The 17,764-nt window shown below is 38.5% G+C and overlaps 1 protein-coding gene across 1 annotated transcript in view; it reads left to right on the top strand.

The window, feature by feature from the left end:
• Positions 1-17,764, top strand: part of LOC140244456 (deoxynucleoside triphosphate triphosphohydrolase SAMHD1-like) — an 80,608-nt gene that overhangs the window by 36,486 nt on the left and 26,358 nt on the right. The window contains exons 7-9 of the mRNA XM_072324095.1: positions 5,156-5,370; positions 6,528-6,619; positions 10,166-10,225. Coding sequence (XP_072180196.1) covers positions 5,156-5,370; positions 6,528-6,619; positions 10,166-10,225 — 367 coding nt within the window. The remainder of the gene's footprint in view (positions 1-5,155; positions 5,371-6,527; positions 6,620-10,165; positions 10,226-17,764) is intronic.

Here is a 17,764-nt window from a genome sequence, read left to right as displayed (position 1 = left end):
GGTTTGTTCCTCCTGGGTGGCGTCTGATTCTACAAACACGATGTCATGGTCACTTATGCCTGGAAGACTTGTGCATCTGTTTATCAGCGATGGTCTGTTAGACAGGAACAAGTCAAGAGTGTTATTATTTTGTTGTAGAGAAATTCACAATCTGCTGCATCTAACTTCCAGCCAAGTAGTCAAGAAAATGCCTATTCAAAGCAAGCAGGTTTTGGATCCCTTTAATGGTGTGAGAGTTCCAATCTATATCAGGCAAGTTAAAATCTCCAGCAATCCAGACAACAACTTTCTTTTGGGATTTCTCAAGATTGGCAAAAAGGCTGCACATATCCTCAGTGTAGTTGATAGAGCTTGAAGGTGGACGGTATGCAGATCCTATGATGAGTTCTTGATTCCCATTCACTTTGAGTTTGATGAAAGCAGCCTCACAATCCGTGTTACATGGTAACTGCTCACAGCAATATACCCTAGAGATAGCTATGAGGACCCCACCGTAGCCGTCTTCTCTATCTTTGCCTATCGCATCATAGTTAGGTGGAAAGATCTCAGAGTTGTGGATGCTATCATTGAGCCAAGTTTCGGTTCCGATGATTATGTCTGGTGTTGATGAATCAATCAAGTTGCAGATCTCTTCCTTCTTGTTTTTTACACTCTGGAAGTTGACATTCAAAATTTTCATCCGCTTGTGTGTGTTCTTGTTCCCATCTAGCTGTTTCCTTTGCACAGGAGATGAAGTGGCAGCTGCATAGAGAGCCTAGACTGTCGATGGGATTGAGTGTGTCACTCCCCGAGGATAAGCCAGAAAAAAGGTTGCTAATTTCAATGATGAATGACTTGAAGAGGCTGGTTGAGAACTGTGGCATCCCACAATTTACACAGTGCCATGATACATTACTGTGGGCAAGGGCATCGTAGACAGGCGTAGCCATGTGCATGCAATCTACATGATACCAACACTGCCAGTCATCACAGGCCACGCCTCGTTGTCCTCATGTCACAGCACGATCACATAACTGGCAGGGGTACTTGGGAGCTCTTGGGCCCGGATTGAGTTCAACATCGGCAACATCCACAAGCAAGAGGAGACTGACTTACAATAACGTGTGAGTTTCACGAGAACTCAAAGTGAGTTTGAAAGCCGCAAGGATGATTTCCTAATTTGATGGAATACATGGAGCGAATTCGTAACACTTGTTCCCGATATCTACATGTAGATGATCTAGTATCAGGCCAAGTAGCATGCGACCCATCTTGATGCATGTAGAGTACATTGACAGTTGAGTCTAATAAAAACAAGAAAACTGATTCGAGGCAACCTGTTTATCAGCTTTGTTTCAAGATTGATAACTGGGGAAATGCCCACTCATTTTCAACATACCGGTGGTACATGCAATGCATTGTACACATGGCCACTTAGGGCCTATAATGGCTATGGACTGTGGGTATATCCTTTGCCATCTAGTTATCCTCCATCTACCCAAGGGAAGTATATAGTTTCAACTGCCCTCCCCCATGAGGCTGACCATCTTTATTTTGCGGATTTTGCCAGTTCTTCACAAGATTAAACCTGAAAAATGCTTACTCATCTCCACAATACAACATGCAATGTATTGTACTGGTACTCTGTCACTGGTGGACTGTGAGTGTCTGCCCTTTGCCATTATCCACCCTTCGTCTGCCAAGATCTTGAGGCAGCAGGTTTATTCAGCTTGTTGTGCTCTGCACCTTAGATCCAATTTGGTATAGTCTGGTTTTCAGACCCTTTGTCAACTGGATTCCGTGGCGACGATGTCGCCGTTCGGGCAAAGGCCTTTGCCGAAGGAAAAATCCTTTGCAAGACAAAACCACCTTAAACTCTACTAGTTTTCGAAGTTGAGGAGGTTAATATCCTGAATAGCGAAATGGTACGGGCAGACTCTAGGTCTGGAAGCCAGAATAGAATTGGCCGCGCATTTGGCCCAGTTTGCGTTTACACTGATAAAAGGCCGGGCTCGGTCGCGGCCGAGACCACCTCCAGAGCGTGACCAAAGGCGCGGCCAATTTTGGCCCCGCATTTGGCCTATTGCGCGTTTACACGGAAATGAAGGCGGGCTCGGCCGCGGCCCAGCTCCGCACTGTAAACAGGGTCATAGCCGAAAGAGTCCAGTTCACGCAGAATTCGGCAAACATCAAACGCTCGGCTCTTTCGTCACGCTGATCATGCATTAAGCATGTTTTTTCTTTGCCGCCCTCGACGTCGACACGGAGGCGGAGCGCGGACGAAAACCGGCGTCCCTAGGAAAAGAGATCCTCCCGCGGCCGACGGCACCGGTCTCAGGGGCCGGGAGCCGAGGAGACAACAACACAAAAAAGGGAATACATAAGAATTACCCCGCGTCGCCTTACGCTATTACAATGATAATATAGGTTTTTTTCGGTCAATTTCATACTTTGGTCATTCAAAATCATTTAACGTGCATTCAAATTCACACAGCGCACGCACGCGAAAATATTCGGGCATTCAAATTCAGAATCCGAGAGATCATTTTCATTTATGGGCGTTCTATTTCGTTTTCGTGAAATCAAATTCACGATTGGGTGTTCAATTCCTAAATGCTAGTATTGCATTTCCTACTGGTGTGTTCAATTTCATGCCATAGTCATGTGATAGTCCCGATGAGCTTGTTTGGAGCATTCAATTTTGTTTTTAGGCGATCAAGTTCCTACTTCGTGCGATTAATTTAACGAGGAAAATTGAGTAAACTTTTTTAAGAAAGGAGAAATGGCATATTTATACAATCAAAGAATGCTTGCATATAGTGTAATTATTATTGTTCAAAGGTTCTACATTGTTCTCTGTCGTGTATTCTTTGTTTTTCATCTAAAAAAAATCCAAATTGTAAGGTCCAATCAGCAGTCATGGCAGTGGTTCCAAACAACATAACGACAATCGAATCATATTTCTTGATGATACTGCACGCATGCTGACAACGCCCAAACACCAAAAAAAAAACAAAAAACAAAAAAAAAAAAAAAAAAAAACAACCAAATAATGGTAATGCATCAATTCAAAGACAAACTGACACATAATGTTCTCACACAGTCCCGCAAATGTAAAGCAATAAGATAGCAATAAACATCTAGGAAGACCTGTACAATGTTCATGTCATCAGTTTCAATGTATAGGCCTAGAAAAAATAGTTTTTTGGGTTTTTTTTCTGAAGGTGTCAACCAACCTTCCGTATCATTCTCGTCTAAAGGAATATACAGTGCCTAATATTTGTGTTTTTTGTTTGTTTGTTTGTTTGTTTCATTTTCCATCTAAGAAGATGGCTGCAATAGCTGGTCTTCATTGGGGTCCAGTTGGATATAACATTCTACTGCAAAATGAATAATATAATGATAATGAATAACATTTATATAGCGCTTAATACTGATGTTTCTAAGCGCATCAAATCGGGGAAAAATAATATATATAACGATAAAACAAAATACAGCATTATGTACATATTATGATAACGACAGCAACAACAACAACAGCAAAATTAAGGTTGTGTAAACAGATGAGTTTTCAACAATGACTTAAACCTATCAACATTTTCAGCGTTACGAATATAAAACGGGAGTTCATTCCAAAGAAGTGGGGAAATAACTGAAAAGGCCCTATCACCATAACGTGTACAGGTGCGGGGACCACGTGATAATTGGAGAGCGGAGGAAGAACGAAGAGAACGGGTTGAAGTGGAGGAGCGGAAGGAAATTAAATCTTTAAGATAAGATGGGGCAAGATTATTACATATCTTGTAAACAATAAGGAGGATTTTAAAAGTGATACGTTGATGGATGGGGAGCCAGTGGAGGGATTGGAGAACTGGAGTAATAATATTCATTACAAATCCCGATATATTCAAAGCTAAATGAAAAATACACACATACACGGCCCTAAACTATCTAAATTTCGGCCTTCTTTAAATTGAATGCAGATATTTGGAACATTGTTACCTTTCTACGAATTTGAATGACCGACGACATCCCGTCGTCAGCTTGACATAAATTTTAATGCTCATTGCTGAAATGCGTGCTCCTCTCTCAAATTTGAATGCTCCGATAGTGAATTTGAATGTTCCCACAGTGAATTTGAACGCTTCGACATTGAATATATAATATATATAAACGTGTATATAATATATATATATATATGTGTGTGTGTGTGTGTATATATAAAGTAAGTTTCCCCTAGCATTTTTGAATATATCTCAAAAGGTATTTTGCCGATTTTCATAATAATTTCGTGATAGGGGGGAACTTACCTTTTTTGGTTGAGTGTATACATAACTATTTGTATACATGAATACAAGATACAGTTGAACCTCTCGTATCCGGACAAGTCGGGACCGGGGCTCATCCGGATAAGGGATTTGGCCGGATACGGGAGACTCAATGCTTTATACACGTACATATACATACACATGTAGTGATGTAGCGAATTGTAGTACCACATGTAGTAATGTGTACACTGCAACCTTTCGTTGTTACATTTGGGGATGTTTGGGGATGTTAAAATGTCTGAAGGTAAGCAATTTGGAAGGAAATTTGATGTAATGTATGTTAATCATGTTCGAAGTAATATGTAATTCATGTGTGTTTGTGTATTCTCAAGGAGTTAGGAATCCCCCTTTCCTCCCGTAATTATTAAAACAAAAATCACGGCGAGATTGCGTCCGTATAATAGAGAGATCCGGATAAAGGGAGGCCGGATAAGAGAGGTTCAACTGTAATGTAAAGATAATCATTTCGAGCCAGCCAAATAAAAAGCTTTCTTTCCTAATACCCATCACCTGCTCTGAAACCCGGTTAAGTCAACGTAAACACATTTTACTATTGATTTTGAACAACCAAAGTCAGTCCTTGAATAGATAAATATTTCATCTTTGGAAATGCATGAATAACTCAATGTACGTGTACATACTAATGATATCATAATCAACCTACACAATGTCACAATGTTTGTTTGTTTGCTTGCTTGCTTGCTTGCTTTTTCGTAAAACAGCATTAGGAGGTAACACAGCCCAGTGTCACACTTTCTAAACAAAGAAATTTGTAATATCTGTGCCCGAGAAGGCGCAAGAGTAATTGTTCACTCTATGAATTGTCCTCTGTCTTTGACAGGCTGCAGAGAAGTGGCCCTACGAGGGACGGGGAAAGGAGAAGGCCTTCCTTTATGAGATCGTGGCCAATGAAAGGAACGGGATAGACGTGGACAAATGGGACTACTTTGCCCGCGACTGTCACAACCTGGGGATCACGAACAGCTTCGACCATCAGCGGTTCATGAAGTTTGCAAGGGTCATTAAAGTGAAGGGAAAGATGCAGATATGTTTCAGGGACAAGGTGTGTACTCCTTTGCTTAAGCCTTGATGATTACTACTTTAAACAATGCCTTAAAAAGTAAGTTGACATAAAATTATGATTTTAAATTTATTTTTCTTACAGGATAATCACCCTTACCAAATAGTTGTTCTCTACTTCTTCTTCTTCTTCTTCTTCTTTTTCGAAGTACATGACATAGCTTGGAATCATCAGTTGGTCTACATCTGACATCACGGTAACGCTGGTTTTGCGAACAATGATGATGCTCATGGTGGGGTGTGGAGGTTTTAAAAATGGATGAATGCCAATAATGTATATCACACACTGTCATGTACAGGTATTGAACAAGCAATACTGACGGAAAGATAGACTTAGTTCTGGATCAAAATCACTTATCAGAATTCAAGGAAATCCAATATATTATTGGAACATTTTGCACTTAAATGTCTCATATTTTATCTTTCATAACTACCTTCTTTTTGACAACAGGTTATTGGAATTTGGCCAAAATTGGCCCCTAAGGCGGGGCCAAAATAACCTGAATTAGCTGGTTTTCATGATTTATAAAGTACGTTAATCTTCTTCTGCCAGGAATCATCAAGGAAAAGGGATTATGGTTTGTACAAGATAATAGTTGTTGTCCCCCCTCCCCCCCCCCCCCCTGCAAACAGGCGGGCACCAAATACCAGAAAAAGAGGGACCTATTGTTGCCCAGGTGGAAACCCAGATTCTCAATCCTTTTGTTTTTTGTGATTTTTTTTTCTTGGTTTGTGTATTTGTTTTTTTTAAGTTTGCCCATTGTGGACTGCCATGCAGCACACCAGTATAGACCATTTCACATTAGTACGATGTTTTGAATAGGGGCGCTACTTCTGAATCGGAAAAACTACTTCCGATCCACAAGTAGCGCGCTACTTGATAATGTGAATTATCTAGTCTTGTGTGACTGGCACTCGGATACACGTAGGATTGATCACGGAGGTATTTTTTTTTTTTTGAAGACGTGCTCGGCAGAAATAGCTCATTTTTTTTTTTTTTTGACTTATTCTGAGCTAATTCCCTTCGGGCTGATGTGATAGGAAATGAATGAGAGCGCTAATTTGTGATCACATCTAATTTAGTATGTAGCCTACTTGATGGGTGTTTCCTCGCGCACTTTGGTCTGTGATTTTATGCAGGAAATTGACCAACTGTATGAGATGTTCTACACAAGGAATGCCTTACACCGGAAGGCGTACCAGCACAGGGTAACTAAAATCATAGAGACAATGTGAGTATGTACGTTTCCTGCCAGACCTAGGAAGGAATCATGCATTTGTGTGTGTGTGGGTGTGTGTGTGTGTTTGTGTGTGGGTGTGGGTGTGTTAATGTAAATTATCCTTATGAGTGAGAGTTTTTGAAAGACAGAAGATGGAAAGGTTTACAAAGACAGGACAAGACGAAGATGAAGTTGAGAGGATTTGAAATGTCAGTGATGAGGGGTTGGTCCCTAATGTTGGTGTTGGTCATAGAACTATGGTGTCACAACAGTCGTGCTCTATATTCCTTTTTTTTTCTTTTTTTTTTCGTACACCTTACCCAGGCAAACAAACTCTGCTTTACCATTGCAAGGGGTTGAAATTTCATTGCTATGGAGAGTTGTACACACTTTTTTAATTATAAAACTTCTGGATAATAGCAATTCAAACCTAACATTAAAACATTCTGTATGTTCCTGACTATGAAAAATCAAAGCAAAACAAAAAGAAGTCGCGCCGTCTTGTTTATTGTGGCATAATCGAGGTATTTTGAAAACAACTCAATCTCACACTCAAAGTACGTAGGGTAGACCGTGTCACTCTAGTTGTTACAGATTTTATATTTTATATTTTGAGGTCAATAAGCAAACAAACAGTGAAATTAATTTGTCATTTAATTACACAATTAAGTTTCCGAAATGTATTTCTAAGGTAATAGAAAGGCTTGTATATAACAGATTGTATGATTTCTTGTCACAATATGATATATTTAACCGAGATCAGTATGGTTTTAGGAAATTTCATTCAACAGATATGGCACTAGCCCAATTATACGATAGAGTGTCGACTGCCTTAGCTGAACAAAAACATGTCATCGGTGTTTTCATGGACCTAAGCAAGGCATTCGACACTCTTGACCACACTATGCTCTTACGTAAATTGCAGTCCTGTGGTGTTCGTGGCATTCCACTTGAATGGTTTAAAGATTACTTGTCAAATAGAAAGCAATATGTGTACTATGAATCTGTTAACTCTGAAGTATTACGTATAAGATGTGAGGTCCCATAAGGATCCATATTGGGACCGCTATTATTTCTAGTGTATGTAAATGATATTTCAAACTCATCTAAGTCACTGCAATATATTATGTTTGCTGATGACACTAATGTATTTTGTTCCAATTCTGATTTTCATTCGCTCTTAAGAACTCTCAATACTAAATTACCGAAATTATCTATGTCGTTTAAGAGTAATAGATTATCACTTAATCTGAAAAAGACAAATTTTATGTATTTCTATAACAAGAAGCACAACAATGAAATGCAACATTTAAATATCATGGTGGATGGTGTATTATTGGAACAAAAAGAGAGTATTAAATTCCTCGGAATATATAGAAATGAAAATAAGAAATGGAACGTTCATGTACAATATATTTCTGATAAAGTATCTCGTAATGTTGGTATAAATACTTCAGAAGTTAAAGTATCATGTCCCTCAGAATATTTTATTTATGTTATATAATTCCTTGATATTATCGCACATTTCTTATTGCAACATTGTATGGGCAACTTCAAAAAGCCATATTGATAGTATATTACTTTTGCAAAAGAAAGCTATACGTATATGCACCAAGTCAGGTTATCGAGACCATTCATATCCTTTATTCGCAGAATTAAGAACACTTAAGGTAAATGACATTCATTTTTTGCAAAACGCACTTTTTTAAGTTTCGCTTACATAATGGTCAGTTGCCATCTTTTTACTCACTATTTCAATTAAACAAGGAAATACATTCTTATCCAACAAGACAATCGGATAAGTTTCACTTGTATAATCCCAAAACAGTGATGGCTCTGAAATCTGTCAGACACACTGGACCCGATGTTTGGAATTCTCTTCGTTCTGAAATTCGAAGTTTAAAGTCTGTGTATTCTTTTAAGAAGGCTGTAAAAACAATGTTGTTATCTGAATATCAGTAATTCCATCGTCATTGTTAATGTATTATACACGAAATTCTTTCGTAGAAATATCGACGCAATTAATCTACTAAGTAATAATGATTATGTAACCGACCATGACCTGTATCAACTGTCCACCTGCATACCTCGGTGAGGAAATATTTTGTCATGTCTTGCTAATCAGTGATACAGGTGACTTTACTTTGTATAAACCTTTAGTGAAAGCGGACAAACCCCTCCTTTCCCTTTCTCCTTTCAACTTATATTATGTTATGCTACGGGGGCTGCACGCAAATCAAGCTACGCTTATGCTGTAGCCCCTCTGTATTATTCATTGTTGTATGTTTTGTTGTACTTTTGCTGTACATTGTAAACAGGCAATGAACAAGAAAATACTTATATATATTGTCATATTTATGTTTGTACATAAATATGTGTATGTACAATGATGATACAGAAACCAATAAATCAAATGAAATGAAATCAAAATGGTATATACTATGTGATATGGTAGAACATGACAAAATGTTCCACTTTATGATCACTTTTATTTGCTGAGTGGTATACAGTACCTGTATGATCATCAGTACCTGCATAATCATCATAGCAAATGTCAGTGGTTACCCAGTGAACTCAAGAAGTACATAAAATACCTGAAAAATTTTATCAAACCTTGAGAGAAGACTAATGTGTCATTCTTCATAGCTTTGTTTTATTTTGATAATAAGCAACATTGGTGAAGATAGCTGTAAAAGATCGGGTTCAAACTATTAAAACATACGTGTTTTTTTTTTTTATTGTGCGCATGTTCTTCATTCGAACGTATACAGAAGCTTAAAACAAACTAATTTTGCAACTCTCTGGTAATAATATGAATGAATATAATTTTTACACCACATGATCTGAAATTACTCATAATGATATAAATTCTTTCGCGTAATTGCAGAACAGGTCCACCTGTTTCATTGTCAAAAATTTTCGCTCATATTTCTTTCCTCTTGTAGCTGCAGTGTCATTAATATTGTCCATATGACAGTCTTGTTGGTGTTTTCTCCTTTTCCCTTTTTCATCCTCTTTTAGTTGTGTATGTGTGTGCAGAGCGTGTGCGTGAGTATAACTGCATGTGCTTGACTTTTCTTCTAGGAACCTACTCTCACAAGCATGTGATTCTTTGTGTAGGTTTCCATACAATTTTATTCATCCGTCATGAATGTAATGTAATTGAGATTGGTATCAATTGGTTTTATGTCAGGTAAATGTTATTACAATCTTTATATACTGAACTTACAATTTATGTGTTGTTTTACATTGTTCAGGGATGGATGTTTCAAATGCAAGTTGTACAACACTGTGTAATTTGAGACAAAACTTAATAAATAAAATGAATTGAAATTTGTGTAATTTATTCTGAAGTAATTTGTTGCATGGAAGTAAATGACAATTGAATTGAAATTGAAACGAATTTCAATCGTGGTGCAGGCCAAAACATGCACAAGGTGATGGATATCCGTGTGGTAAGCATAAGAAAAAAAAAAACATCTTAAATACACTGAATTTGCATATTTTCCAAGTGTATTATCTAAGAGGGTTCTCATTCTTGTGTTTTTGTGTGTTTAGGATAGTAGATGCTCTAGTCAAGGCTGATCCGCACCTGAAGTTGTTTCCAAGAAAAGACGGGTATGTTCTAAAGGCTCTTACCATGCCTACAGACATTGTGTCGTTGAATATATATCAGTCAATCGATCATATACTTTGTTTTATTACGTGTGGGTAGAATGCAGCCTAACAGCACTTCTTTTTAGCATTCCTCCCCATTTCCAGCATTTCTGTATACTTACAATATTCTGTAAACTTATCCTATATTTTCTACTATGATGAAATCTGTGTATTCGATTTTGTCATATATTGATTGATTGATTGATAATGGTTTATTGGAACAAACATGCAAAGTAGTAGCCCGAAGGCTAAATTATAATGCATATACATACATATATTCATATATTCATATATACATACATACATATATTCATACATATATTCATATGTATCTGTTTGAAATGGAAAAAAAATAAATGACTGAATAAATGAATGGATTGATTTTATGCGCAAATGTTTTAGGAAGGACCAGATGATATTGTGATGAATATTCATGAAACAGAGAATGAGTATTGGTTTGCAGGGAGGATGTCCCCATGTGTGTATACAGACGGCAATTTCCTATCTTATTCAAGCTGACTGTAATAAACAGAGTGCAATCAGACGGACTGTATGTTCTTTATGAAAGGTTCATCAATATCAGACTTGATAAGTAGATCTTTATGGAATGTAACATTTCACATAATTGTTTTCGGTAATACGCTCAGATTGGAAGAGGCCAGATGTTATCACCTCAAACAATCAAAACCTCTGGTTTTGTACTTATTATGGAAATAACACTGCTTTGTTTTGGGTTTTTTTTTTCAATAATGTGGCAACCACTTTCTCTTTTGTTTCGTGTACACTTATGTTCCCGCCGGCCACGGCAATCTTGTTTCCGGCCACCGTGGACTAAACAGGATGTATAGGCGAACCGTCAGACAGCGTGGGGGAGGGACAAACGTGATAGGCCGTGGTTTACCATGGATATCATGTCAGATTTTTTTCAAACTGTGTCAGACTTTTAAACCGTCAAAAAAAATGCTTCGGCAGCCGCAGTGCTGATGAGAACGTCGTAAGCCGTAATATAGCGGGGTGAGCGCAACGAAACGTGACAGCACGTGATAAGCCGTAACAAAACGTGGATGCAGACCGGAGTGGACTCGACGGGAAATATGTGTAGAGTCTAGCCTGACCAGACGTTGTGAGAATGGAGTCTGAAAGAGCTACGTCTATAGATAAACATGTTCACTGGAGCGAGGACTTGAACGTACCAGACTAGAATACGGAGGAGAAAAGAAGAGGGAGAGCGCACATCCTATACCTATATACCCACGTCACTACGCTTCGGGAAAACGGGGTTGCCATGGCCGCCGGAAACATCATAATGTAGCATTAGAGTCGTTGTTGCCATGTCATTACAACACAACAATGATTTGATGGAAATAATACATCCTACTATTCAGTTCAGAATTAAAAATTGTCTATAAAATTGAACATTTCTTCAATGGGAGAGTTATGTTAATATGTTATGTAATTGGGAATGACATTTTCACCCTCGCTCACTGAGTATGTGGTCATGACCAATATCACTGTTTGGGAAAACAGGAAACTTCTTCCAGATGCAAATCTTGTAGAACCTGTTATTCATTATGTTCGTTTGTACTCTCCCTGATTCTATTTCTTCTTCATTAAAAAAAAAAGAGAGAGATAGACACTGTGTTAGAGTCTTTAAAGACCTTAACAAGGCATTTGATACGATCGAGTATTCCATTTTAATCTATAAACTAGATGATTATGGCGTGCGAGGCACATCTTTGGCATGGTTTGAAGATTTTATTATGAAAAAGGTTTATCATTAGAAAGGTTTCTTTATATTCGTATCATACCTCGTAGCCAAAGAGCTAACTTGCGTATAAAATTACAAATACTAAATGCATTCAAATTCAAACCTTCAGACACTTACGAAATAAGATATTTACACATACTAGTATGAGAAAAATGACTGAGAAAGTATCATAATTACAGAAATCAATGGGTTGGGCAATATCCGATTATAACATACATATTACGGACGTATTCCACATTTTTCAAAACAAACAGAACTATGAAGAAAAATACTGTGGCGACTGGTTTGCTTCTGCCAAGATTACCTAACATATAGGATACAAATATACCAGGCCTGGGAGGTTCTGGCTAAAACTAAATGCATGAGGTGACTTCAATAGCTCTATTTTCTGAGTATTTTCTGAGGGGTGCAGTCCCGAAGAAAATAGTGCTGTTGAAGTCACCGAAGGCACATAGTTTAACCAGTACTTCGAGCAATGTTCTGGTATGTTTTGTTTTATATTTCTCACAAATCATTTCAAGAGTAACAACAAGGTAAGTGGGATTTACTCACTGTTTACAGTTGGTGGTTGACCGATCATCTAATTATACAAGTTCATTTCTTCAACGCTCGAAATTACACACACCGAGTGTATGCACATTCTGGCGGTGCGCGATAAAGCATTCTTTTTCACTGGCGGATCTAGACGGGGTGCATCGGGTGCGAGCCCCCGATTGATTTGTTGTTAAAACAAAAGAAATTAAAAAGAAAAAAATGTGATGAAACCCGGAGGTAGCACCAGAAATACTGTTTGCCCGCCTTCCCCCCCCCCCCCCCATTTATGGAATTCCTGGATCCGCCCCTGATTTTTGTACGTGAAAACCTAGCCAGTCTTCTTCGCGATGGGAGAAAAACCGTACTGTGTATTCGTTTCAGGGTAATGACCGGGGTACGATACCGCCCCATACACTAAAATATGCGCGACTAAAGCATCAGTGGTACATTAAGCAAATTACAATCCTGATTTTTTTTTTAATGCAACCGCCACGAAGTGTCACCGGAGGCATTGTATGTTTTCGGGTTGTCGGTCCGTCCGTCCTTCCATCCGTAAGCAACTTTGTGGACAGCGTATATCAAACTAAAAAACCGTTTGAGGTATCCTAATGAAACTTGACATGCATGACAATTATAGTAGGTGAAGTTGTGCCTAGCAACTTTTGGGCACACATGCTCAAAGGTCATAAGGTCTAGGTCAAATGTACAAAATTTCACTATTTCACCCATCTCTATGCAATGCCTGAAGGTATTTTCTTGAACCTTAGTGTATACATAAACTACCAAATAAAGATTCTCCAGAGTTTCGTGTCGTGAGGTCAAAGGTCAAAGGTCAAGGGTCAAGTGAAAATGTTAGAATTTCATTTTTTCCCATATCTTCCAAATGGTTCGAGGTATCTTCATGGAACTTAGTACATGATATGCATGTACTGACTGGCAGTGATTATGTAGGGAATTTAGGGGTCAGGGGTCAAAAGTCAAGGTCCTCAAAATTTCACTATTTTCCTCTTATCTATCATGTCTATGCAATGCCTGCGGGATTTTTCTTGAAACTTAAAGCAGGCAAATATTACCCACTAGAGATTCACTTATCTTGCCACAAGGTCAAAGGTCAAAGGTCAAGTGAAAGTGCTAAATGTCACTTCTTGCTGAAATTATGAAAGTGTCAAAATTCAAGAAAAAAATCCTCAAATATCCACATACCCACACTCTTAGACAATATTGCCATTCATCCTATTAAACCTAGTTCAAGGAAAGTGAACTTTTCACACAATTGTGACAAACCTGTCATTTTAATATTTTGCCTATTATAGGCATTATGTGAAACTGTCATCGCACATTGTCAGGACATGGTACTATAGACCTATTAAAAGGGTATTTTACCGGTTTTTTATTTTTTTATATGTTGTTCTTTTAATTCTAAAAGACCCAGCGGTGCAAACAGAATCAAAATTTCATAGCGATTAAGTCCGTAATCTAATGTTAAAAATGGAACTTTTTAGGTGAGTATTATGCTAATGAGCTGACGAGCCCGGATGTTATGATGTCACAGGTGCTCTCACTATTGCTGATTCAAAGAGATTATACCACAAGAGGGCGTAGTCCAGTGGGGAGGCAGCCGCGCGAGGGAGCTGCCATTTTGCGTTGTGGGAGCCGCCATTGCACGGATCCTGTGCAGTTATTAATCAGTAGGTGGCAGCGCACTGTGTAATGCGCGCTCGACTTGGATATTCGGCGCAGTGACCTTGCGTTGTTATATTGTGACGTCACAATGGTCATGCTGAAGCGTCATAATGGTGCTAATGTTGTTTGAGTTTATGGCGTGAGTGGGAATGTACGCGAAACAAACGTCATAATGCTCAAGTACTGTCTAGTCTACACCCAAGTTCCCACTGTTTATTTTGCGAATAACAAAAAGGTCTGGACTCTACCAAATGGTTCAAATGATATGATATCATCGTAGAAACTAATATTTAAACAATTAACCACATTGTGATTCTGAAAATGAAAATGTGTAATGAAGAATAACATATCATTCCAGATATCGAGTAGCAGACGACGCCTTATTTAGGCCTAACTTAGCTAGCAGGCGGCGCTTGTGTACTGTTCTATCCATGTAGATATCTCAAATTTCACTAAACCAAATCGCACCAAAATTACAGTATATACTTCATAGCATATTTCAAAGTATTCTCTTATATTTGAACGAAATCAGTAATCAAGAAGTATCAATATTGACGCCGACTTTCAAGTCGTCACTCAAAAAAAAAAAATCACTCTTCGCGAGAGATCTTGGCGAACGCAAGATGCACAATCTAGAACTGAAGTTAGCCGACTAGTACTGTGCGAACGGGGAATTTACGCGAGAACTAAACTCAAAAGTGTAATGATATTTGCGACTTGTGTGATATAGGAACTACATTTTTCATTCAACTTACCACAAATAATTTGTAAATGTATTTATTGCCCCCGATTACTTGAAAGATTTGTCTCGTGATATTAAATGGCTAACTTCAGTCTGTGCGTGCGCAGCAGATAGACACTCTAGGTAGGGCCTGGCCGCAATCACTCTAGTCGTAGGACCTAGAGCAGATTATTTTTAGCGACGCCGACAGGAAAGTCGACATCTACACTTACGCTTCCCGACATGTGATTTGTTTCCAATTAATGTGAGCTGTTGGATATGAATCATAAAGTACTTCCTGTGAGTTTGGTGCCATTTGGCAAGGTGAATTTTGAGATATCTACATGGATACGGAAGTACGCTAGCACTATACCTACACCAGCGCTGGGATCGCGAAGCGGCGACACTGTGTTAGAATCTACGTGGTCAGGCCACTCTTCCGAGATATGGGTCCTAGTAGGCCTACTGAAACAAACTGTTAGATCTAACATTAGTCCTTGGTGTAAAGAACACCACTATGAGATTTACTCGACTACAAAACATCGGAAATCCATAAAGCAGATACCTTACCTGAAAAATTCAGCACAGAAACAACAGTGCCTGCAGGACAAGGGTCCAGATCTAGATCTGGGGTCTGGACTAGTTCGTCTGGACTTTCTTCAAGTTCTGGCAGCAGGGTATGTAACGTTACGCTGTGCCTTAGCGCTGTGCACATAGGGCCTACAGCTGCAATGTCGACGTTGAGTGAGTGTAGGGCCTACTCATCAAAACTTGGACTGCCACGTAGAACCTACTCCTTGACTGCTCAGTAGTCTTAGTCCTAGTTCTAGTATTTCAGAGTCTATGTGTACTGGGTACCGTTTTCATCTCACTAAGCGTAAATCGTGCGTGCCGTTGAAGAGAGTCTATCTACATTTGGATTTTCGAGATTCACTCAGCCCCTCAACTCTACGTTACGCGTTCATAGTTTGAACTGGCGAACCATCGCTCGATCATGATCATCAATGCGTAACGTTACTTACACACGGTCTTCTATGGGCAGCACGTTCGGATAACGATGCCAATTTCATTTTGCATATCTGGAATTTCCCTACAAGTTTTATCTAAATAAAAAGCTGTTGAAGAGCTTGCTTTTAAAGATTAATAGATATTGTTTAACATATTTATTATAGCTATATATTGCAATTATACTAAATAACAGCTTTTGGAGTGCTTCGTGTGAGATTTCATCTGTAAATTGGCATTATGTAGTTCGTCTTGCTAATGTCGGAGTTGTGCACAAAGAGCACCTGTGACGTAGGCCAAATTGCGTGGATCAATCCATGGCTTGCTCGTTTTCATTTTTTTCAAAAAATCATTACAGGCTTATCCTGGGTTTTACAATCCTCTCTTTCCAGTAGTAGGCATCAAAAAATGTAGATTAGAATTATCAGACAATTAGAAAATGTCAGTACAGTTTTCTTTTAAGCGAACCATACAATATGGCGGAGGCATACCGGTCGTCATAGCGACATTTCCAGTTCGCTTGTTTGTTTGTTTATTTTTAATTTTCCTAGGGAAATAGACTCTGACGTGACAAAGATTTTCATGGTAGAAATGATGTTATATTTTTTTCGCTTTCAGTGCTCTCGTCCAATCAGAGGAAACGAAATGATTTATGAGGGATATGAAAAAACTATATTTTTTCAATCTGAAGACTCACAAGAACTGAATGTAAAATAAGTTTTTCCACAGGGCACATATTAGGCCTTTTTGCTTTCTTCTCCATCAACAATATTGTTCGTTCTTCTCCAAAATTGACTTTTTTATTTTGTGGATGACAGTAATATATCATATTCACAAAGAGATGTTAACGTTTTTACTGCAGTGATTAATTCTGAGTAAGCAAAAGTTCAGTTATGGTTTGAATGTAATAAGTTATCATTTAACATAACCAAAACTAATTTTATGGTTTTTTCGAAATTCCTATGCTCCACCTGTAAATCCCAACATTATGATAATTGGTATACATCTTACTGGGAAATTTTCTGTCAAATTTCTAGGAGTAACCATAAACGCCAATATGAGTTCGCACGATCATGTCAACCATGTAGTGGGGCAGCTTAGCAAACCTTTTGTGCATTTTGTGATACAAGCACCAAATTTGGCACAAATGTATATTAACATATTGCAAACATTTTCAGATATTGGGCCACTTGGAATTCTCTCTTTATGTCCGCCATATTGGATTTCAAAATGGCCGCCATTTGAAATCTACATTTGCGATTATCTCTGGGTCTCATGCTGCTATTGACTCGATTCTGGTGTCTAAATGTATGTTTTGGGGGGCAAGGAATCCAATAGTAACAATCTGCATTGCGTATTTTCACCAATGGTCCGCCATATTGGATTTCAAAATGGCCGCCATTTGAAATCTACATTTGCGATTATCTCTGGGTCTATGCTGCTATTGACTCGATTCTGGTGTCTAAATGTATGTTTTGGGGGGTAAGGAATCCAATGTCAACAATCTGCATTGTGTATTTTCACCAATGGACCGCCATATTGGATTTCAAAATGGCCGCCTTTTAAAATCTACATTTGCAATTATCTCTGGGTCTAATGCTGACATTGACTCGATTGTGGTGTCTAAATGTATGTTTAGGGGGGCAAGGAATCCAATGGTAATGATTTGCATTTCGTATTTTCACCAATGGGCCGCCATATTGGATTTCAATATGGCCGCCATTTAAAATCTACATTTGCAATTATCTCTGGGTCTAATGACGCTATTGACTCGATTCTGATGTCTAAG

This window comes from Diadema setosum, chromosome 21 (assembly GCF_964275005.1).
Source record: "Diadema setosum chromosome 21, eeDiaSeto1, whole genome shotgun sequence".
Taxonomy (NCBI): Eukaryota; Metazoa; Echinodermata; class Echinoidea; order Diadematoida; family Diadematidae; genus Diadema; species Diadema setosum.
The sequence above is the reverse complement of the archived record's forward strand: the minus strand, read 5'-3'. Positions and strand labels throughout refer to the sequence as shown.